Raw genomic sequence first — 16,768 nt, 5'->3', positions numbered from 1 at the left:
CGGCTATGATAAAAGTGCCGCTGCTACTGAACTCACGAGGGCAGCGAAGATAGCGTGAACATAGCGGCCACAACTGAGCGAGTCATCATTTGCATCAGGAAGATGCATCAATGCCCAATTACAGACTTCTTTGCAGCCAAGTCTGTTTGAAATGTGAATTATGTATTTTAGACTGCAATAAAGTATGTGCGTCACTTTTCCTTTTTATCTCTGGCATGCAATTATTTTGTTAAGTACCACCGTGCAATGAAATGCAATTTCACTCGCTGTTTGCATCGAGTGAGTAGAGTGCATAATATTCGCAGCACATGCCCGCTGCAGCTATACCGAAATATCGGTTGTAACGAGCAAATTATGGCACCCCTCCAATTTCATTATAATGCAATTTAACTGCAATAATAATATTGATAACAAAGAAGGGAAGTTGTCAGTGTACAGTGTACATTCAAGTTACAGTGAAGTGATCAAATGTTAAAGATGTACGGTGCTCTCGGAATGAAACACGTCAATTTAGGGCTAAGTTATCCACATACATTTGTTTCCATCACATTCAATTCATGTCCGAATGGCGTAATATGGGCTTGTACATTTATACCAGAACAAGCATCACCTTCAGTGGCCAGATTCATAGCAACATGACATGTTTATATCAATCAATCGTGAGTACAAGTTACTCTGCTTGAAGTTCTGGTGTCACATTTCAATCTGTAAGAAGTGTACAGTGCTCATCTAAACTAGCAAGTCCAGCTTGGCACCAACCTCAAGCTTCTTTCCAAAGACGAGATGCTCGAGGTAGAGGACAACGGCGTCGTGGAAACGGTGCAGGTACTCCAGCACGTTCTCAGGCTTCAGCTCGTCCGAGTCGGGTTCGTCGGATGGCCTATCCGTGAATATCTGCAGTAGCAAAGAAATAAATTCCAATAATAATAGTTTGTGGGGTCTTGCTTCCCAAAACCACGATATGATTATAAAGACGGTGTAGTGGAGGACTCCGAACATTTCGAACACCTGGGGTTCTTTAATGTGTTCCTAAATCTAAGTACATGGGCCCCTAGCATTTTGCCTCTATCGAAATGTGGCTGGGATTCGATCCCACAACCTTTGAGTCAGCAGTCGAGCACCATATCCACTAGACCACTGCGGCAGGTCAACCAAATAAATTTGTAACGGCCACTAAGTTCACCGTCAACATATGTTAGTGTTAGCTACTAATTTAACAAAACTCTCAATAAACGCATGATGGGTGCAATAAAAAGGCATGGATGTGAACAATGTACTAAAATTCTGGCAGAATCCACCTGCAGTGATTGCCTAAGTCATACTGGAGCACTCGCAAGCCGTACATATTTGATTTAACAATCATTACAGCCAACTGAATGAAAAACGGCAGGGCACCCGTTTGCCTTTCCTGCTTTATAAGCGAGACGTGCTGGGTCTCTCTGATGACCTTTTGACCCTCCACATGTGAGTTGCACATGTGCGTTGATACCACAACAGTACTATGATGGCGATGTTCTTGCTGTCACAGCTAATCTGCTTCCCCCCTCCACAAATGTTGTTGAAATGACAACAGGCACTCGTTTATGACTCTTCAGTTTTCCATCTTCAGTTTCTCAGGGGGATTAAATTTTCTTATTTTTACGTGCTCATGGTATCAAGGTCCAACAGACAGACATGTCAAAGTGCTGTCCGACAAACTATATTTAAGAATGCACCCCTTTTATGTTTAGCTGTTTTACACCACTTTGCACATAAAGCATGGCCAAGACCTCCTGCAACAACCTCAATCACTGTAACTGATCTGTTAATATCCGGCTTAGAAAACAAATCAATCAATATATTTTTGGCAAATGTAGTGCTTGTGCTTTGGCCACTAAATTGTAGAGCCTCTGGTTTGCACATCTAGAGGTACTTGGAGACAGAATTGATACTGCGCTGCATGAATTGGCAGTAAATAGTACTAACAGGTTGATAAACACCAACCAGGAATTCTAGTATATTTGGCAAGACTGGAAAGCATTAGCGAAATGTGGCCACATGCACAGCTTTCGTCAAGCACTTTTTTTTGCCATAGGCAACGGCACATGGCAAAAACATGCACATGGCACATACTCAACATGCACTCTAATTTACCGTTATACAAGTTGTGAAACAAAATCAACAAATTTCATCCCACATCAGATCAGGTGACTATGAATAGATTGTTATCTTCTGATTAGTAGTCATTCCTCTACGTTTTGTATCGAAGAGTTAGTGCTAAAAACAAGGCACTGGCTTAAGAAGAGAACAGAACATGGGTGCTTCCATAACAATTCGAACCTAACAATTCGTTTCAGAAAAAACAGCAGAAGCCACTAGAAAGTTGGTTGCATTGATGGCAGTGGCCTATCTGTATGCATAGGTTGCATGGTTTCCATAAATTTAAGTTGTTTTTCCAGTGCATGCTAACAATTTTTTTTGTTTAGCATCCTTTGCACTGCTCCAACTCTGAGAGCTATTTATCGCTAACTCATCATGGTTCCCATGTCTGGACACAGTTGACAAAAACATTTGACGGAAGATGTGACAAAAAGAAAAGGAATACATTTGTAGATGAAAAACTTCCTGTCAGTGCTACCTCCATGCTGAGCTGGTGTCCAATGCATCGGCAACATGGGCAGTGCAAACTATCCTATAGGCATCGGGCGGCCGTCGTAAGGCGCCAGCTACGGCTCTCCCGAAAAGCGCCCCAAGCGGCGGCAGGGACAGCACTGGCATGTGAAGCAGACGACGCGGAGCAGGCTCTGCTACTTTCGGCACGTATTCGACGAGAAGCGCAGCGTTTCTTTTCGAACAATTCGAAGCTGTATGCTGTTGCGTTTGTCGCCCATAGGCAAAAAGAAGTGGCAGCAACAGTGTTCTTTTGAACAATGCACGAAGCGTTCGACTCTCGGACATGTGTTCAGACAACGGGGCCCGTCGTCGGGCTTCAGGCGGACTCCTGCGCAGTCATTTGCGGTCGTGGACGCGTTTAATGGCCGCCAAGTCATCTAGAAAGAATGACACGGGTCCCTTTCATGGCCACGCCAATGAGTGCCATCGGAACATCAATCAAGTCAGCTTCTTTGCGTGGTGCTGTGCTTGTAGGCGTTTTTTTTTTTTTCGGAGGCGGACCAGAGGGGCACGATGCCTCCTCCCTTTCGGGACTGCAAATGAGACAGGCCCGATTGACGACACAATGTAAAAAAAGCATCTTTGCATTTTAACTGCCAAACTCGCTGTTCCTCATTATTGTCTGGAGGGCCCCTGGCATGAAGGCGAGTCCTGACAGCACAAGTGCACCCATGGCTGTGCCAGTTATTTTGCGCTGCAGTTTCAAAGGCTTGAACAGCCGGAGTACGCGTTTTCGTGCATCTGCTCTAGAGAAGGGTCGCCGCTTGCACGAAGCAGGTCACATGCCCGACATCATGGAATATAAAGGCAACAACGAGTGCAAATAGCGTTGCAAGTGCGTCCCGAATACGAAGCTTAACGCGATAAGCTATGATGCGGAGCTAGATGTAAGTAGCACCATTTCTATTTTTAAATGCGAAGCATTTCTTAGCGAACCCTGGGCACTTTCAGCGTTTCTATCTACATATCTGTCTATGTAGCCACCTACGTCTGGGTGCTCTCGTGATCGCCTCCTTAACTTGGTGTAGACCAAAATTGGCATGGGAGGGTAAGATGATTTGACGAATATGACTGTCGGGTCATGGAATTAATAACGTGAAAAACCTGTCACGTACGTCGTCAAACCCTTTCCTCCAGACACGAGTGGCACATACCCGTTTACCACGGGCCGCGGTGTACGGGTATGCGCCACAGGTGATTGACAGTTTATATCTACCCAGGAACGGCGAGAACAGACATTGGTAATTTAAATGCGAGAGCGTCAAGAAAAACCGACACCACAGCGTTGACCCGACGAGTGCAGAGAACAATTACGATCCCAGCAGAAATCGAACCCAATGGTTCAGCGTGGCAGTCAGGTATTCTACCACAGAGCCACGCCAGGTCTAGAACCTGCTTTACAAAACACCCTATACAGGCGTAATGTACGGTGCAACGTCAGTTGTGGTTGAGGTGCTGGCTATCTCATTTCATAACAAAGCAATAAACACTACATATGTACTCCTATGATACAGGTGTCATGTCAGGTCAACGTCTGTGGCTCCAGTGTTTGCTCTGCTTTTACAGTAGTGTAATAAACGTTACATTTCTATTCCTATATGATCGAGCAAGATATATTGAAGCGTTTCTCGACCCCAGAGGAATACGTATGATGTTCACACCATCGCACCGTAAAGCGCACTTCACTGCGAAAATACTGACGTATTTGCTCTAACGTGGATGCTGACGTTACGTCAGACCATATGTTGCCCTTTGAACGCCAGTGTAGTCGACGTGCCTGGTAGGACCACGATGTGTACACAACTACTGCACTTACAAATACACGCCGATCCACCTTGTAATGCTTGGCTCAAAAAAAAAACAGCATAGAACTACTCGCTGACTGCTTCACATGAAATTGATTCCCACAAGGTGTGGGATCTGCCGAATATTTAATACTTTGTTATTCTGTCTACACGATAACATTGTCTCCCAACATTTGAAAAGCATACCCTTTGTCTCCTATTCGATTTTCGGCTTTCTTTACTCGATGCTTGGCCGATTGCACATGTTGTTCCTCTGTTGTACACCTTGCACACTCCTGTTTCCGTTTTGTTTTCCTTTTCTTTTAGATGCTTCGCCGATTTTAATATTTAAACAGCTATCTTCAGTCTGTGTATTTCATGTAACTTGACGCAACGAGGGCCGTCATTGGCGGCCAGTGCGCGAACAAGGCCGTCGGCGACGGCGATTGCAGACAGGAACTGATGGAACTGGATGTACTCCCCAGCTTTGTCCATGTTCGCATAGCTGTTCGCATAGCCTACAGCGCAGCCTGTCTGCTCGGGCTTGGTTCCCCGAGGCATTTCGGCAGCGCAGGACACAAGCGACGTGAGCACAATGAAGCGCAGCCAACATCCAGCACCGTATCCCCGCAGCAAGCGCCTGCTCCTTTCTGGCTACCCCATGCCATTAGTTTCGCGCTTCCACCGAAAGGGGTGCCACCAGTCCAAACTCACCCCGCGCCCGGTGCCTATACCAAGGAATGCAATTCTCTAAGCCTACTAATTGCACAGGATATCAGGTTGTGCAGAGCATCACTTCACACTTGCTGAGCTACAAGATGCATACCTTGACTCCCATTTCTTGGTCCTTTTCCAGAGCCAGCTCCGCAAACGACCATAGCAGCTTGTGGTTGCTTAGTCTGCAAATGCAATTGATTAGGTTGTCCATGAGTAAAAATATTCGTAAACAACTCAATTGCTGGACTGAGACCAACTCGAGACAATCTCGCAATTATGTCACTGCTCCTTGTCTACCTTGATGTCACTTCAATACGCGCATGCCTAACAGACAGTCATATAGTTGGTTACAACCTAGGAAAGAATGCCAGCTCTGCCCCCGGCCATCACTGTCCCTTCCACAGAGAATTTCCACAGAGAATTTGCATTAGGTCGGAAACTTGAATGTCCCAGTAAATTTTGTCAGCTATTCTCACATCGCTCTCACCCAAATATAATGTGTTAGGTAGTAACAACAAACCTTCAACTATTATTAAGTGTAGTATTTAATTAACCGAGAAAAAGCACTTACAATTCAAGTGGAAATCAGCTAGCATGGCTGTCTATCACGGTTGAATGGCAGGCATGGCATAGTTCTGTGGGCGGAGCCTTCATTTTTTTCTAGGTCGTTAACGAGTACTACAGTGGAGACCATAGCTAGGAACTGCGCTCTGGCTGGCCATCTTCATATATCTTCAGTAAAGCGCACAGTGAAGTTTCTAAGTAAACATTTAAAGGGGCCCTGCAACACTTTTCCATATAATCATCAAATGACATTACGAAAGGAGTTTATTGCCTCACGAATCAACTGCCGTAAAACGTTTTAGAATCCACCAAGTACCAGTAAAGTTACATGAATTTGTTGCACACTTTAAGTAGTTTCTCTCTCTTTTCGTACCAGCAAGCACGCTGAAAGCTAACCAGGGGGGGGGATGACAAGGAGGCAAGAAGCTACGTCCATTCGTAGCGTGCGTCATGACCTTGAGCGCTTCTTTTTCTTCGAACACGAGGCCTACTTCAAGTGTGATCGCGAGCACGCACACAGGCACGTTGCGGCATTCCGCAGCGGCCGCAGTAACTGTGCAGTTCACGATGCTCAAAATCAGCCAATGACCGTGCACGTCGTCTTTATAACATGGTCATTTTGGGTATATGGCATCATTTGTTGTGAGAAGTGTCAGCAATTTTTAGCCGACTTTGAAAACTACTAATTGTAAATTGCAGGTCGCGTGCTGCACTATAATGCTTGACTCTCATGTTCTCAGGAGCCTCAACTACTGATCGGCATCATTATCTGACCATGCTCAAAAAGTGTTGCAGGGCCCGTTTCAAACCCGTAGTGCTTTTATTGCGCGAAACGACGCCACAAGAAGACATGACAAAGCGCTTTGTCCTGTCTTCTTTCATGTGGTGTTGTTTCGCGCAAGAAAGCACCATGGATTCACACCAACCAGCGCGCCAATGCATTGGGTTGAACTACACCCCTTTAAAATGCATTAAGCAAGCCACACTCAGCTCCACTCACCTAGAGAGGTAGTCAACGTAATATTGAAGCCCCGGGAACGTTTCGTCTTGCAGTTCCCCGGACAGAATGCTGCATGGGACAACCAACAAGAAAAAGATTATAAGAACATTGGGAAGATATGGTCCGTGGAATTAAAAGAACTACAGATTAGAGTTTACACAAAATGTCTTGACACTTTTACAGTAAATGCTTCATTTTTGTGCTCGCCAAAACTTGGTTAAATAGAAACTGTAACACAAGACTCTACTATTAAATCTAAGGAAAGAAATACATACAGTTCAATTGAAGCAAGAAATGGCAATGCAAATCGTTGCTCCATCCCGTACACCATTACATTGAGGTAAGACTACTTGAAATCAAAGAATTTTTTTCTTGTAGGCTTGTGCAAATAGTAAATTTTAGGTTCGAAGCAAATAGTGATTTGGTCGAATAATTTCGAATCGAATTCGTATAGTACGTATCACATGTTATAAAGAAAAATGAGCATACTTGTCATGACCCAACTGACCTGCACAATGTTTTTTTAAATTGAAACAAGGCATGTGCAGATGTCATTCTTTTTGGTTCAAAGGGAAGTGGAAGCAGCTTTGAGTTGCAGGATTTCACTTTCAGTAGAATGTAAGTGATAACCTGTAAAATATGTTAGGCTTTAAAATTTGCTATAATTACAGCATATAAGCCAGTATAACGAGCTCTTAAACTTAAAAAATAATGCATGGATGTGAGGGTAATATGTTCATTTAACCATGAAGTGTGGCTTCGCGGCAGTGCGGATTTCCCTTGGACAGGTGTATCCACGGTACAGCACCGCCCCACTGCAGTGAAACCACCTTTACAAAGGGTTACATGCGGTTTATACTATATGTTTATTTGTTCATTTCGAATACTTCAAAACTTCCAATAATTTAAATTCGTGTCGAAGCGAATTCAAATACTGTAATATTCGTTCGAATATTCGAAGCGCTCGAATATTCGCACGAGCCAACTTTCTTGATATTTATGTTCTCAGGGTTGTCGCATAGATGCTCTGCAATCTATGGAGTGTTCACTGTATACTGCCGTGAGCTCTTACGAAGCACACAGATATGTGAAGCCGATAAAGGAAGATCCAGATTTCACACGTTCAGTCAATGACCGTATGCTGTGGCTGTACTTGGGCTCCCTTACTCTGAGAAGTCTCATGACAACTCAGGAATTTAAATAATTTCTTGTGACTCGGTAATATCTTCAGGCCATCAGAAAATGGAATATGTTGTGCACGATGATTTTAACCAGAACTTTCTCAAAATGTGTACAGTCAAGACTTCATTTTGAAAACACCTTCGCTGTATCCAAAAATTCATTGTAAACCCATTCGTAACATTGTGTTCATCGTAAGACTATTGTTTTACTTCATTATAAATGATAATTCATTATATTGAGGTTGGACAGTAATCACCCTGCAATTCAGATCCATCATAAGTTCTGATGGTACTAGCCTCTTGATAGTGCAAATGGTGTCAAACATGCAGGACAACTGAAACATGAACAAATGGGCACACATGCACAGCTTCTTGTGGGTACTGTATGCTATTTATTTGCTGTTGACTGCGCTTTGTTGCACAACCTAGGCGAATCTATGAACATCATAAAAGAGTTGCGCCAACATTAAAACGATGCTGAACAGAAAAATTTTTTTCTCATATTAGTAAATTACCCTTCGCAATACCAAAAGCACCACTCTTCTCACCATAAGATGCTTCATAAGTGGGAAAATGTGCAATTAGAAAATATGGGCAGTGGTGCCCAAGCCTTGGACTTTCCCAACCCACTGTGGTGTACATTATGACAGCGTCTGCCAGGGCTTACATAATTCATTGGTAAAGGTGAACTACACTGTGTTCCAAGTGAGCAAGAGAGCTTGTAGAGTGAGTTACATGAAATTTTATTGAGCGAACATGGCCATAATGTGAAAAAGAGACAATGAAATCAGTGGTCTTGGACTGACACATATGTGCCGAAAGTTCAGCGCGAAGTACAAAAATGAAACTGACCTTTGTTATATCTTCTAATAACGAACCTACGATGCTGAAATCAATCAATAGAAATTTCAATGACTAACTTGAAATGTAAAATGATTCAGAGAACCCCTGTAGTTTCCCTTTGAAATCCCTTTGTTACACACATTTCTTATTAGCGTATGCTAATTACATGTTGGTATTGGTGAGAAACATGTTAGATTTACTTCATTATACACAGTAATTTATTATACATTCATATTTCTCATACATATTCACATTTGACTGTAACAGTGACTGACCTCGCCCACAGACGCAGGCTGCTCTCGTGCTCTCGGTGCGCATGGTAGAGGAGCGCGGCAGCGTGCGGGCGCCCGTGACGCTTGAGGAACTGCGCACAGTCGGCCAGGTCGCAGCAGATGCCTCCATTGCTCTGCAGGAACCTCAGCAGCTTGTCGTCGTCCCCAGACAGCGCGTAGACTTTCAACAGGGCACTGTTCACCTCCTGCCGCAACACAAACACTGCTGTTGCAGCCGACAGTGCCACAAACCATAGAGTTTAATATAGATACACTAGAGGGAACTCTGGCGCTAGTGTCTATGGGAGCTGTAACGCATGGCGCTTCAACCAGCATGGGAATGATGGGTAGTACACAGATTTGTCTAGATTTCGTTCTTTCTGCTCCATTTGGCTCCGCATCTCCTGCATCCGCTTTGTCGCAAAACGAAGTTCAGCAAAAGTCAGCTGTTCCACTTCACCACTTTTTTAGGCTCACCAATTCAAATCTGGTCCCGAAGTTCACAACGAACCATTCTTTTATCCGAAAGAAAACCAAAACACAGCAGTAAACAAAGCCACAAGTGCGTTCGAAGCCCGCAAGTACGAAGACTAGGCAAATCCGTGCACTACCCATCATTCCCGTGGTGGCTGAATGATCACAGCGCCAGAGTCCCTTCCAGTTAATTTTAGGAAACTCTATGCCACAAATGATGAGCTGGCCGTCTTTTGGCATGGCTTGATCGTCAGACAGCCAGTATGTCCTTAATGTTCGATTCCTTGGCTTGAAACCCCCAAGACACCGGGAGAAAAAGAAGTAGCTATAACAGTCTTACATTCAGGAATTCAGAGACCCTTCTATTATTAAGACGAAAGCCTTAGATACCTCATCAAACACGAAAGTTGACTGACGGTGGCAACCACGTCAACACGAATGATGCGAAAAATCCTCATCACGTGACGTCACCATGGGACATCATCATGACGTCACAGATTGCCAAAACCTGTCACATCATTACATCACATGATGACGTCATCACATGACATTGTCGCTTGGTCAAAGGTGGGCCAATCAAGCAGGCAGTGCCAAAACCACTTTAGGTGCAAAAAAATATCAGAGGGGACGGGGAAGGGGGGGGGAGATCAATACATTGAGATCAAAAAGAAGATGGCTTTCGTCTTTGGGTCATCATAGGCGAATGCATGAGGGACGCTGTGAGTTTTGGTTGGAATCGCGTAGTGCACCCAACTAATGGTATCTCTGCCTTAAAAGGGACCTGCAACACTTTTTTGGCATGGTCAAAAAACGCTGGCGATCGGTAGCCTAGGCTCCCAAGAACACGTCAGCCAAACATTATAGCACAGCATGCGGCCTTGGATTTACAATAAATTCTCGGTCAGCTAAAAATCGCTTCCCCTTTTCTTGACAAATGATGCTATTTACTCAAAATCACTGCGTCACTGACTCAAGTTCCATGCCATTGGCTGATCTGAACATGGCACGCTCGGTAGTTACTGCGGCCGCCACGGGAGACCGCCACTTGCCAGCGTGCGCGCGATCGCACTGATTGAAGAAAATCGCCGCGCGATTGAAGGGAAAAATAAAGAAAAAGTGCTCAAAGTTACAAGGCACACGTGGCATTGTACCTTCTTTCCCGCGTGCCATCCCTCCCTGCTTAGCTTCCAGCGCTTCTGTCGGGCAAGAGAGAAAGAAAGTACAGCGTGCAACAAATGTTTGTAACTCCGCTCGTACTGGACGGATTCTAAAAATTTTTGTGGCGATCGATCTGTGAGGCAATGAGCTCCTTTAGTGAAGCCATTCCATGGCTACTTGGGAAAGGGAAAAGTGTCGTAGGGCCCGTTTCATGGAGAGATAACTTGTGAGACACATTTGTGTGGACACATACACATCATCTAGAAAATATCAATGACTAATATACCCAGGAACATATAAACCAATTTCAAAGTGTATGCCACACGGCAACTGAGCATAAAATGGAGCACCTTGTGACACTGACATCAACATGGTTGTAAGGTGAATAACCATCAACCACCTGCATTGGGAGTTTGCTTTGGCTGCCTCGCTCCTTGCATGCGCTACCTGCCCCAGTTTTCAACACGGCGCAGACGTGCGCATGCATTGTCGCACATGGTAAACGTCACTGTTTTGTGTGATCACGTGGCCAGCTGTGTTTATAAAAAACAATTAAAATCTGGTCCTGCCTCTTTCAGCGCTCCCTAAAACCGATACTGTGACTGGGTGCTATAATAACGCCTCCTAATAACCAGCCGTCACACACTTCAACAAATGAGGCTTCCAGCCATGATAAGTAGGCCATTACCTACTTATTGAAAAAAAAAAGAGAAAAAGATGTACAATTTTTGTGTCACTAACAACGTGTCATTCTCTATAAGTCATAACTATGGGCAACTCACCGTTGGGTTTTGTAGTCTGAAATTGTGGAACTCACTCCCTACTGATATTAAACACTTCTCACCTCCCCCTCTTTTCGAGTGTCCTCTTTTCAGAAATGTGGGTAGTGCCTTTGTATGCATCACGTCTTGTTGGTAGCTTTTTAGCTTTACCGAACTTTTTACTTATGTTGTTATAGGCAATACCATTATTACTGCGATTTCCTATATGCTGTAAACATTCTTATGTAAAATTGGCAAATTACTTCATTGCATTGTTGCACGCCAACAGGAACAAGAATCCACCAGACAGACGGTGAAGACGACGAATGCAACAGCGCTCGTGTTGTTACCCCGTACCACCACCAAATGTCACGGGGGTGAGAGTGTAGAAGAAAGAATTGTATTTACAAAATATACAGGGAGAAGTAGAATCAGCTACAGCCAAGATGGCGGAACAGCAACAATACGAGCGCTATTGCATTTGTGCATATCAAAACCCCGTGACAATATCAAAACATTGTTACGCTAAAATTCGGCCTTTTACGCAAAGTACAGTTGCCAAATTATTTATTTTAACATAATGTTAGCATAATATGGCAGTACAAAAAAAGCTTATTTCAATTACGTAAAAAAATCGATTTTGTTAAACCCTAGATCTGATTACCATGGTTTGATGTCGTGCCAGCGAACTCTTCATGCTCATGCTCAATAACTCATGCTTACGGCCGAAAGTAATGAAACTTTAATGCACTGTGGTAATATGGGTTAAGCTAAGCTATTGCGCCTACTCTGCCTCTGCGGCTCTTTACCAAATCCCCAGGTATCGCCCGGAGTGGTACATGCCGACGCAATCGTGTTCACTGAACCAAACCACTTGTTCTCTGCTCAGTTTGACGGATATGTCATATTAGCGTAATGTTGTGTCATATCGCAGCGATTTCGTTGATATGACACGGTGTCATATAACATTAATGAGCACTAACAGACAATAATGCCAAGGAAAGTATAGGCGATGTTATTTGTAGTAATTAGGATGATTGCAGTAATTAGGATTAGGAGTAATTAGGGTGTCATATAACAGTGTCATACTGGCATAATTTTGACTTGAACACTTACATCAGGGCCAGCATTACCTTTAGCAGCCAGATTCGTAGCGACATGATGCAGCTATCTCGAGCAATTGCGCATAGCCGTCATTGCACTGAACATCATGATGGCACGTTTCAGTTTGAGAGCACAGAACAAGCAATGAACACCTAAACAAACGAACAAAGACAAAAGGCACAGCTAAGCAAAGGAGAGGCACAGCTTGTCGTACCATTCTGGAGTCGGAAAACAGTTGCCTCGAAGTCTCTAAGTAGGAAGCCAGGAAATGGTGACACTTGGCCACTTTGTCCTTATCACCTTCGCACATCTGCACAACATCATCGATGTCGTGCAACTTGGGCAACGCCCTCTCGAAAGCCGATGAAGCAGGCAGCAGCTCCGGGTAGAGGCTGATCAGCTGCAACCAGAGCACAAAGACGAACGCAATGCATGAGTCGGCTGCTTCTGCTGCACCGCCAAACGAGAAGTGCCACAACAGGAGTGAAATGTGTCACTGAATTAGGTTGGTTTTTAAGCATTCCCTGGTACAGCGGACCACCTACCACAACAACAGGGTTCAACAGGGTACTACAACAACAGGGGGCTGAACTGGCACCAGCCATACTTTAAAGGGGCCCTTCAACACTTTTCCAAGTAATCGTCAAATGGCTTCATTAAAAGAGCTCACTGCCTCACAAATCAACTGCCACAAAAAATTTTTAGAATTCGTCAAGTATAAGCGGAGTTAGAGATTTGTCGAACGCTTCAAGTGCTTTGTCTTTTCTCTGCTGGGACGAGCGTGCTGGAAGCTAAACAGGGACGGATGTCAAGGGAAAAAGTAGAAACGTCACACACGTGCCGTGACCTTGAGCACCTTTTCCTTTTATTTCTTTGAACCTGCGGCTTACTTTCAGTGTGATCACAAGCGCGGGCACGTGGCTGCCACGGTAACTACACAGCCCGCAATGCTCAAATCAGCCAATGGCCGTGAATTTGGGTATATTGTGCGGTCATTTGGGTATATGGCATCATTTGTAGAAAGAAGAGGGAGCGATTTCTAGCTGACTTCGACAATTAATTGAAAATTCCAGGCTGCGTGCTACGCTATAATTATTGGCTCCAGTGTTCTCAGGAGCCTCGACTGTCGAGTGGCAGCGTTTTCTGACCACGCTGAAAAAGTGTTGCAGGGTTAAGATGGTCCTGATGTTTCGGGACCGGTTCAGTCCCTTCCTCAGGGGTCGACTGCATTGGTCAAGAAAACACCACTTCCTTGACCGGTGCAATCAATCTGTGAGGAAGGGATCAAACCGGTCCCAAAATGTTGAGACCATTTTAAACTGCGGCTGGTGCCAGTTCAGCATCACGAATTCTTCCACCCAGCCAGACGGATGTCTGTCAAAGCAGAGAAAATGTAGGATGGGGACTGACTGCTAACCATTGTCATCGCTAGCTGCACTGTCATCACTACCTGATTCGGTACCTGTCATCTCTAGCTGATTGTACTGATCCTGCCTCACCTGTAAAGATGTAGTAGCACGAGGTAGTAATCTGGCTGTCCGCTGAAAGCAGAGTATATTATATGATCACCATATCACACTGTCATCGTGCAGTGTGATGAGCTCCCCATGGGAAATGAAAGTGTTTGTTTGAAAGCTACGCATCCCCGAGGAAGAAGCATCGCCATCATTGGGGAGTTCCCCAAACCTGGGGAGGAAGCAGCTCCCGGCATAAGAGTGTGCAACGGCTCTACAGCAGTGCATGACCTCAATGCCTGAGGACATCTACCGGAAATGATGTTGCGAATATTTTATGAAAACCATCAAAAAAGATACACAAGCTGAAGTGAGTTGCTGGACCAGGGTCCTGCATAGAAGCTACGACACAATAATCCCTAAATATCATGCACATAACAAAAGCCGTGTCTTAGTAGCGATAAATGCAAGTTGCTCACTTCTCTGACGTCCAGGCCCCCCTCCTGGAAAAGCTCTTCTGCTTCAGCGAATTGTAAGTTAGAGAACTCGATGAAACCCGCCTGCAGTTGTATCCTCTGCAACACCTGTAATGCAATAGAGACAAAGCGCATTTATTATACAGTTACTGTAGCGATATGTAACCTAACTTCACGGCATGTTATAGAGAACATTTTTCTTCCAGGAACCTAGTTACAGTGAAACCTCGTTAATACGTACCTGCCGGGAACGTGGCATAACTACGCACTAAACGGTAGTACGCATTAAACACCAAGTACAAATTTGCATCTCCTAGCGTACGCCATCGCCGCCAGCAAATAAATAGAGTGCCACAGCAAATATTGCCTAAAGTACCCACCGCAAAGCCTTTTCTTTCTTTTTGCCAAAGTGGGGAAAAGATCCTGGCACACTCGCACGACCGCCCGATAACGCGTAGTGGCGACGCCGAAGAGCATTTCGAAACTATTGCAGGGTCCGGGATACGCGGTCAACGCAGTGACCGACATAGCGACAGAACGGACAGTGTATGCTTTCCGCGGTATATGTGCGTGTGTCTAACCGCGATCTGCTACTAAACGAAAACACACACAGTTCCAGTGAAACGCGGTACCGCCGCGTGGAGCCGATCGTCTCCCGGCTAGTTGCGTGCAGCGCGTCGCCTACTCGGCTAACGCCGTCACTACTCGGCCGCTTGCCGTGCCGCACGCGCGCATTTATCCTGGGAATGTTGTTCGTACCCACTTCGCTCCAGATCGTGCACAGATGCGGCGCGTAGCTTGTTCGGTTAACGCAGCGATGATGAGCTTCATGCAAGCGATGCGCACTCCGCGATGCTCTAGCGGTCCTGGCAACGGACGGAGGCGCGGGTGGTGGTCGCCTAATAAAAAGCGTGCAGTATGGTTACAACCGCGCTACGCTTGCTGTATCGTACACGTGCGTTAGTGTGATAGCGTCAATGCAGCGAGGTTTCTCGGCGCCCACGACCCGCAACGCTAACTACGCAACAGCGATCTGCTTTCGCTTCTACAAAGCGGTGCGCGCCTGATGACGGCTTAGTAGCGTTTGCTGTCGGACTAGTTGGTACATGGCTGAAGTTCTTCGACCCTGCCCGAGCATTTGTGCCATTAATTCAACTTCAGCCTTGAAGACGGCCGCGCACAACGAAGCGGCAGCGATCGGTGGCCCAGCGCGTTCAGGTTGTCGCCTAATAAAAGCGTGCAGTAGGCTTAAAAAGTAGCGCTGTGCCGCACGCCTGCCCGAGCAGATAGCTGAAGATACTTATTGTGATAAGGTTGTCGGCGATAAGTCATGTCGGCGCGTTTGTCGGTGGCCGCCACCTCGCCTTCGTTCTTTCCCGATGCTTACCCGCAAAGGCGTCGCCGCAATCGCGCGGAAGTCGGAATCGGGGATCGACTGATCTGCGCACTTCTCAAAAAGACGGAAGACCTTTGGCGGCACATTCTGACGTCGGGAAGTTGAGCGGCACAGTAAAATTTTATGGCACAAAAAGTTATCACGGTACGCAGGGTACGCACTAACCGGTAGGCATATGGCGAACCACTACGGCTTAAGCGGTCAGCGAATGCATTGGGCTCTATGGCACTCGGTCGGGGATTCGTCGCAACTACGTTTTAACCGTTAGTACGTTTAAAGCGGGTACGTATTAACGAGGTTTGACTGTAGTACCTCTGTCAATAATTTTTTTTTATATTTGCCCTCGATCAGGACGAATTTTTCTTACACTGTGGAAGTTTCTTTTTTGAGAAACTCGTTTCGTGTTCCCTCGTAGCTCTGTGTAGTTGTCAGCTGGACAACTTTTCTCTTTCATTTGGTTGGAAGCGTTTTGGTCTTCTGGATCGCATTTTGTGAACTATCAAGGCCTCAAGGCTCAGCATCGTGAAAATAAACACCTGGCATTCTTTCGTAGTAGGTCACGGGTATTTAATACTTAAGCATGTCTAATCTAAGCACCTTGCATTTCGGCAAGCTGTCATTATTGTATCCAAACAGTAATACATAAATGGCCCTTTTGTAAATTTGCCCCACTGCAGTTTTCTTTCTTTTGTTTGCACCCTTCACGCAAACAAAGCATGAAGGGTGCAGACTTGAGCTTGTTCGTAAGTCGCATTAAATGTAATACCGGTGTCACAAGCGCACTTTTGATCGTGATCAGGGCCAATCCGGATTGTCTTTCTTGATCGTGATCAACAATGGTCGCTGTTACACGATCCAAATTAGTCTGTATTGAGCTTGGCGCATACGTCAGTCGTGATTATGACACGCTGATTGCGATCACCTTGATTCCG

The 16,768-nt window shown here is 45.3% G+C and overlaps 1 protein-coding gene across 1 annotated transcript in view; it reads right to left on the bottom strand.

Moving 5' to 3' along the window:
- Positions 1-729: 729 nt before the first annotated feature.
- Positions 730-16,768, bottom strand: part of LOC119405721 (transforming growth factor-beta receptor-associated protein 1) — a 38,648-nt gene continuing 22,609 nt past the window's right edge. Inside the window, exons 11-16 of the mRNA XM_037672560.2 lie at positions 14,444-14,548; positions 12,725-12,910; positions 9,017-9,219; positions 6,718-6,786; positions 5,263-5,335; positions 730-894 (exon numbers count right to left, since the gene is read on the bottom strand). Of these exons, the coding sequence (XP_037528488.1) occupies positions 730-894; positions 5,263-5,335; positions 6,718-6,786; positions 9,017-9,219; positions 12,725-12,910; positions 14,444-14,548 (801 nt within the window). The remainder of the gene's footprint in view (positions 895-5,262; positions 5,336-6,717; positions 6,787-9,016; positions 9,220-12,724; positions 12,911-14,443; positions 14,549-16,768) is intronic.

This window comes from Rhipicephalus sanguineus, chromosome 9 (genome assembly GCF_013339695.2).
Source record: "Rhipicephalus sanguineus isolate Rsan-2018 chromosome 9, BIME_Rsan_1.4, whole genome shotgun sequence".
Classification (NCBI taxonomy): domain Eukaryota; kingdom Metazoa; phylum Arthropoda; class Arachnida; order Ixodida; family Ixodidae; genus Rhipicephalus; species Rhipicephalus sanguineus.
Note: the sequence above shows the minus strand (reverse complement) of the source record. Positions and strands in the feature narration are given on the sequence as shown.